The sequence below is a fragment of the Plectrocnemia conspersa genome, unplaced genomic scaffold (assembly GCF_051122295.1).
Source record: "Plectrocnemia conspersa isolate PC_06_02 unplaced genomic scaffold, ASM5112229v1 ptg000001l, whole genome shotgun sequence".
Classification (NCBI taxonomy): domain Eukaryota; kingdom Metazoa; phylum Arthropoda; class Insecta; order Trichoptera; family Polycentropodidae; genus Plectrocnemia; species Plectrocnemia conspersa.
The window spans coordinates 25,357,028-25,365,012 of record NW_028277165.1 but is presented as its reverse complement, the minus strand read 5'-3'; the positions used below and the strand labels follow the sequence as shown (position 1 = coordinate 25,365,012).

At 30.5% G+C, this 7,985-nt stretch overlaps 1 protein-coding gene across 1 annotated transcript; it reads left to right on the top strand.

Moving 5' to 3' along the window:
* The first annotated feature begins 223 nt into the window (after window positions 1-223).
* Window positions 224-7,399, top strand: LOC148239393 (sodium-coupled monocarboxylate transporter 1-like). The gene is made up of 13 exons (XM_088183811.1): window positions 224-505; window positions 573-732; window positions 799-864; window positions 929-980; window positions 1,430-1,497; window positions 1,567-1,721; window positions 1,789-1,929; window positions 4,366-4,584; window positions 4,693-4,832; window positions 5,321-5,451; window positions 5,517-5,716; window positions 6,983-7,167; window positions 7,235-7,399. Exons 1-13 carry the CDS (start codon window positions 294-296, stop codon window positions 7,264-7,266), a joined length of 1,761 nt encoding a protein of 586 aa, XP_088039937.1. The 5' UTR covers window positions 224-293; the 3' UTR covers window positions 7,267-7,399.
* Window positions 7,400-7,985: the final 586 nt, after the last annotated feature.

The window sequence follows — 7,985 nt, the reverse complement described above, 5'->3', positions numbered from 1 at the left end:
GACTACTTTTTTATTTGATTTTTTTACAGAATGTTTTCAAACAATTTTAAGAATCTCAATATCTTAAATATCCCTAAATCTTGAATCCAACACTGTACTTAGTACATATTATGTTACATAAAAGCGAAGCAACAATCAACGCAATCTCTCAATCTCCATTAATCCAAGGAGATTGGCTATCTTGGATCATTTTCATTCTCAAAACATTGACTTGAGCTTCAACCTCGGCACGAGCTTGTAGTCTTTAGAGTAGTTTTTTTTATTAATTATTATACTTAATACAATTAAGCATCATGGACGAAATAGAACAAATAAGCATGGAGGAAATGAGTTTATCCATGCAGCGATTTTCCATTTGGGATTACATCGTTTTTGTCATCATGCTGTTCATGTGCTGTTGCATTGGTGTATATTGGGGATTCATGAGAAAGCAAAGCGAACAGGAGTACTTGATGGGCGGTAGAAACATGAAAGTCTTTCCAGTTTCGATGTCTTTAGTGGCCAGGTAAATTTTGTTAATCAATCAATATTTATTAAATAATTTAAGCATGCCAATATAATTTTTATTTTAGTTTTATATCAGGAATATCTCTACTAGGAATACCTACAGAGATATACGTATATGGCACACAATATTTGTACATAACCGGAGGAATCATAGCAATGGTTTTTATCATGTCGAAAATATTCTTGCCTGTGTTTCATGAATTACAGATAACTTCTTCGTATGAGGTTTATTGCTTTTAAAATAAATTTGTATAATATATGTTGTTTATGGTATATAATTAAATATTATAGTATTTAGAGATGCGGTTTGACTACAGACTGAGATTGCTTGGTTCGGCTCTTTTCGCATTAGGAATAGTAAGCACACCGTCAAATATTCATACATGGACCAATAAGACTTAATTTAATTTGACAATTTCAGTTGACCTGGTTGCCAATTGTCATATATGTGCCAGCACTTGCATTCAATCAAGGTTGTTTTATATGTTATGATCGTTCATTATTTTTTGAATAGAGATGAGCCAAGCGAAATAGTGAAAAATAAGTCGTTAGATCCTTTTCTCGTTATATATACAATGTGAAAAATTCTGAAGTCACGGTTCTGTTCATAAAATTCATTACCCATTTTATAACAATATGAAATCTGCTATAAAACAAAACTTATAATCCACTGAAGTGACTTTAATTGGTATTAGTATATTTTTTATTTTATATGCAAAAAATACAATTAAAACTAGATTCAAGATTTTGCTTTAAAAAACCATTTGAGTTAATAAATAAGTAACATATTTTTTCCAATTGTTGCTCATTTCAGTTCTATTAACTGATTAATTATTTCAAAGGTCGTATTTGCTAGCTCATCTCTGTGCTATCTATCAATATATAATTATGTTTAACATAAAACCTTTGCATCTATCTCTAGTTTCTGGTGTAAACATCTTCATATTGACACCTTTAGTCTGCCTCATTTGCATATTTTATACTTGCGTGGTAAATATTTTATCTTTTAACAATTATGAGTAATATATTTGCTATATTATATTTTTATTTATTTAACAGGGAGGTTTGAAAGCTGTCGTTTGGACAGACGTGATTCAAACAATGATCATGATTGGAGCAATCTTTTTAATTGCCATCAAAGGTACAATCGACATCGGTGGAATATCTGTAGTCATCCAAAGAAATTTAGATAGTGACAGATTTGAAGGACCTATGTACTATAATTACATATTTATTATATTGTATTAAAATATTATTATAATTAATTATATATTATTTCAGCTGGGACGTCAATCCAAAAACCAGGCACACTGTATGGGGTCTCATTATTGGTGGATGTTTCTTTTGGCTGGCTTCAAACGCAGTGTCTCAGACGATGGTGCAGAGATATTTATCCCTTCCCAACTTCTCATCGATCATTAAGTATAAAATATATTATTTAAAATTAAATTTATTTATTATATGTCAATATTAAGTTAATTTATAAATTTGCAACCAAGCATATAAAACGTACCTATTACCTATTTATATGACACATATAAATAGGTAATAGTAATTTATGTCTAACTCGATTTTAATTAATTGCCACCGTAGGATTAGGAAAAAGCTAGAAATACCTAATCTGGGATCAATCAATCAGAATCATGGTTATAATACTCACTAATTTCGATATTTCAGAAACAATAGAAAAATCACTGGGGTCAAAAATAATCAAACCTTTCAGATATTAATCAATGATTTACTTTAACTAGTATCTTAACATTACAAATTCAAAGCTTTATAATATATTAAGATTTTCAATCACGATTGTTCAGTAACAATGATTTGCAGTTAAATGTAATTACAGTCGATTTAAGTAAATAGCATTAAAAGCATGAACTAATACTCATTTTTCAACTTCATGGTGTACTAATCTAACTTCCTGCAATCTGTATGTCATACATAACGAGATACAAATTTAAAACAATTATTGTGATGAGGTAAGCAAAAATAATTTGAAGTGCTCGATTCTATTGTATGTTGATGCGAACTTTTTTTTTAAATGTGCATTTTTTAATTGGTTATTACTATATATTTTTTTATTAGTGTCAGTGGTGTTTATTTTAATATAAGACAGTTTTGTTAATAAATTTTATATTATACAGTAATTTGAATCACCTTCACGTGCAGTTTGTATATGTATGTTATTGTATAAGTCCACTATCAGTGTCTGCATCCAAAGGATCCAGTCGTTTCCGAAGCGGGTTGCACTACAAATTCCAGACGTTGAGTTGGACCAGATTGACGTGAAAATAGAAGCAATGCTTCTTTGATATTTTCCATCTAAGTTGGTCGGCGGTTCCTCTTGGTTAAATTTGTACAAACTTCAGTTTGGGTGGCTTTGGTTGAAATTATTGATGATGATTTTATACAAGACGCTTTTTATACATATGAGCAAACTGGGGAGATTTTTGGTCTCGCCCATTTTTTTGCGTGTATTGCATACGCTTTTAGTTCTAAGCCGTCTATTGTCACATACGGTCTGCACAAAGTACTTTGTAGTTTTATGGAGGGTATTTTAAGCTCTTTCGGCCGGTATGTCAGACTTACCAACCTGTCAACGCTTATGACTTAATAGCGTAAAATTTTGTAACTCACATTTATATTGAATATGTTCTTAAACTTCAATATATAGGATTAAATAACTCATAATTACAATAAAAATATGTCTTTAATATTCAATAATAATAAAAAAATACTATTTAAATTACAACAGAAAATATTAGATTTTTGCAAAATATTTGTAAAATTAGTTAGTTAACATGTTTTTGCCTTGATATTTTTTATATACATATATATATTAATAGTATGGTATACTAAAATTTTAATAGTTTCTAAAAATGTTTATCAATAGCTATCTGGTCAGTATATAAATTGGTGCATGTTTGTACCATAAATCATGAATGAAAATATTGTGGACAATAAGCATGTTAATTAGACTATCCTGAAAAAAATCACAGCGTACATCGGCAAGCAATGTAATAAAAAAAACGTACAGTATAATCTCACGCTATTAAGTCATAAACATATCGACCGAAAGAGCTTAAAATACCTGCCAACGTTTATGACTTAATAGCGTGAGATTATACTGTACGTGTTTTATGTGATTTTTTCAGGGTGGTCTTATTAACATGCTTGTTGTCCATAATATTTTCATTATGACTGAAAAAATTCACAGCATACATCGGCAAGCAATGTAAAAAAAAAAACGTACAGTATAATCTCACGCTATTAAGTCATAAACGTTGGCAGGTTAGTAAGCCTTTGACATACCGACCGAAAGAGCTTAAAATACCTGCCATACAACTAGGGTTTAGTGCTCGGTGCAGACCGTAGGTGACAATAGATGGATTAAAATTAAAAGCATCACAATAATGTTACAAACTCAAAGAATGCAACGGTCGGACCCAATACGAATTGCGGGGTCGGTGAATTTTCCATTTGACAAATTTACCAGTCGGTATATTTTCCGGGTACCGAAACAGATCTAAATATTTACAACATATGAAGCATGCATGACATAACATCAAATATTTTTTCTGAAACATAACAATTAATGTCTTACCTAATTTTTCACACAAGATTTATGAAACATAGCTACAATATTTTCTCTTCTTGAAGTATTTTTTTTAATAAGCAAAGCTAAAGAGTCAAAGCTTTAAAACAAATTTATGGCAATAATTTTTTTATATATTTTGTTCCCAAAAGAGCGCAATTAATTTTTTTACTTGCTAGCTCTACATATTCTACTTGTTTTTACACACATGAAACACAGCATAGTATATATTACAACTAATTTATATGTTTTTTTAATTACAGAACAGTGTGGTGCTTTTTTGTAGGAGTTCTAGTCATTTTATTCGTGTGTTCATATTGTGGTTTACTAACTTTTGCAACCTATCATTTGTGCGATCCGGTTACAACAAAATTGGCTAAGGCTAAAGATCAACTGCTACCACTTTTGGTTATGGATGTCCTGGGAGACTTACCAGGATTACCTGGTCTATTTATTGCTGGTGTTTTTAGTGCTGCTTTGAGGTATGTGTTTTTTATTAATTAATAAATAAATATATTGTGAACAGTATTTATAAATCATATACATACTTTTGGCTATCCTATGTGTATTTAATAATATTTTTATCGAAGCTCTCTATCGACGGGTTTGAATTCATTAGCACTTGTTGTCTTAGAAGATTTTTATAAACCATACGGAAAACCCATGAACGAGAAACAAACTGCTATATTCATCAAGAGTGTAGTCGTTGTTCTTGGTGTTATTTGTACAAGTAAGTATGATTTATACACATACATATATCACAATATATGTAGGTTTTAACAGCAGTATCAAACATATAAATATATACACAGTAGACACGGTAAATTGGGAACGTGCTATTTGCGTGCCCAATATAAGGGAAGATATCTCACCACAAGAGCCTGATTCGTATGTACGTATTGCAAAAAATTTAGTATTTTCTAGTCCCCCAACTACACGCACCCTAATAACACGTTCCAAATTGATCGTGTCACTAGGGGTCTACTGTATCTAGTTTTAAACATACAATATCAATATTTCATATTAATGTATGCCTAAGATTGAATATTACTTTTTTGACTTGTTTTATTTTTATTAAACCAAAATATAAAATAATCAAGATATCAATGTTGAAAATAACAAAAATGACTTTTTTATAATATTATACATTCGCATTTGAAGTAATATTAAATATAGACATTGATTCTAAATATGTATTACATTAAAATATAATTTTAGGTTTAGTGATCTTAGTTGAAAGAATTGGTACAACTGTACTACAATTGAATGCAACGTTATCGGCTGTATCAGGTGGAGCATCTCTTGGAATATTTGCGATGGGTCTTCTCTTTCCTAAGATACATTCAACGGTAATTTAAAATAGTTATATAATGTTATATTAAATTATGTTATTGTGAAAGTAATTCAATTTTAGGGAGCATTGATTGGAGGACTGTCAGGACTGGTTGTACTATCATGGATTTGTATAAATACTCAACTATCAATAGCGAGCAATGCGCTGACTTTTACCGAGAAACCGGTGTCTACAGAAAATTGCCACTATAAATTTTCCAACGCTCCATATCCTTTAAATTTTCCTCTATCAGATAATGCAACTCACGTTCAGCATCCTGAGTTAGTATAATGTTACTGGTGTGTGAAAAACAAGTGTAGATAAATTTACGTACTTATTCGTTACTAACTGCATTTCCAGAACTGCTACATGTGTGTTCATGTATTTTACAAATTAATGATTCATTACTAACACTTGTTCAGATTCTACCTTCACTTTTCTTTATTAATCTTGTCTTTAACATGAAGATATCCATTTCAAGCATATGTTTCCTTGTCTCTTTGACTTAAGCATCCCTGAGTTATCCATTTATGAAGAATAAAAACTCGAGTAACTCTAATTAGTCTTTCTCAACAATGATCTATAAATAACACGGTTCTATAATCGATGTTCAACTCGATGCATAAAGATCGAGTTGAATTATGGGTTCAGAAAGTGGCTGTTCTAGTCATTCCAAGGGTCGTCTTGCTCGGTTTGGCTTAGCACCGCATGGTGCAAATTCGACTGAACTCTCGTTATTCCAAATCGGAAGTGAAGATGAAGTTCTGTGGGCAAGTTTTGGGTTAGAAATACTTACGGAAGCGATTAAGTACGGCAGTATTCTGGCTTATATACCTTGAAGAATGGGGAAAGTCTAATAATGAATCGAGGCGGGACCAGACTCTGTAAAAACTAATACAGATCTTATTATTAGACTTTGCCGTGTGAACGGCGTAACAGTAGATACAAAATTAGTATATTTGACGACGTGATTATCCTCTGGAACCTTTTCAGCGACGAATTTCTATACTATTCATGGACACCGTTAATGAACATCCATGCGGATATGTGCACTGCTCTTAAGTTTTTTATGCCGACAAAAACTCTGATTATTAGTGGATCCGAGGGATACAAATCTATTAGTTAACAAGTAATTTCGACGCAACGATTATGAGTTATCCCGATATATAAGATGACCAGATTTTGAAAATATCGAAGGACACTAAAAATAAAAAGGCCATTGTGGAAATTTTTGTTTGTGGAGGATGCGGAAAATAAAAAAGATTGTCATTTCCACAATGTTTGCTACGGGAGCTCAAAAAAAGGTCATTTGGATTTTTTTGTTCAAGGACAATCCTCCTCAAACGAGGATGTCTGTTCACTTTACGATATAGTATCAAAAATTACATTTTTGATATTGACTATACGTCACTCATGTTATTTTTTCATTACCATAAATGCAAACCATCGAAAGAAATATTCTATAACTCAAAAAATCTACGCCTGTTTTTTCCACATACATATATTGAATCTCAACAAATTAATGAATGACTATAATTTTTTTACAGAGAAGTCTTCATATTATATCAAATTTCTTATTTATGGCATCCATTCATTGGATGTGTACTATCAATAATTATAGGTTTATTTGTGAGCGTAATTTGGCGACCTATAAAATCGACAGACACCGATGTGAAATATTTGGCTCCGTTTCTGAGAAGATTCTATACAAAACCTAAGATTGATGATCAAGGTAATATATTATATAATGTAAAACAAATTATCGCATTGATTCAACTGCATATTAAATTAATTTACAGAACTAAAAAGTATAAAGGCAGATCACCATTGATACACATAATTATGCATTTGTGAAATTAATAATTTTGTACATATTTTATAATTTATACATATATATACAATGTAAAACTTTATAAATCATTTTTTTTTAATATTGAATTTTATTACATTATTTTTAGAAAATGCTTGAGTATTTTAATCCAATTTACCTCTGAGTAATAACTGACACGCCGTGACTTGTAAAGAAATTCAGCGACACACACACATAATAATACACTTACACAGCTTAGGAACTTCTAATGTTTTAATATTTTCAATGTTTCTCAATTTTAATTTTTTTAAATTACAACTATTTGTGACTATTGAAATTCATCATAGTTTACAATCTTATACTAACACTGTATTTGCAGAAGTGAAAATAAACCGGAACTCTACGGAACGTTTTATAATTAAAATACCTTATAAAAGATTACATTTTTTTATATCTTCGTTAAATGTTACAGACGTTGAGAAAGAAACGAATCATTTCCGCCTGAATTTTACAACATCAAAAAGGCGCTTCCGCATGAAATGATTTGATCTTTATTATAGTTAATTTTTTTATAGATATACATAATCTGTATTCAATTTTTGTAGAGTTCATGATAATTTTTCATGGCGTGAAGACGTTCAATCGATTTGTTCATCAAAGTTGATTTTATTCACAGTAAGTAAGGTTTATCTTGATTGAAAAGTAATTGTCATTTTGTCTCATATATCTAACCATTTAAC

Bases quoted from the DNA above. Each gene is read 5' to 3' on its own strand.
- LOC148239393 (XM_088183811.1), top strand. From the start codon at position 294: ATGGACGAAATAGAACAAATAAGCATGGAGGAAATGAGTTTATCCATG. The intron at 1,498-1,566 runs GTAAATATTTTA...TTTATTTAACAG, and splicing joins GCATATTTTATACTTGCGTG to GGAGGTTTGAAAGCTGTCGT. The intron at 5,717-6,982 runs GTTAGTATAATG...ATTTTTTTACAG, and splicing joins ACTCACGTTCAGCATCCTGA to AGAAGTCTTCATATTATATC.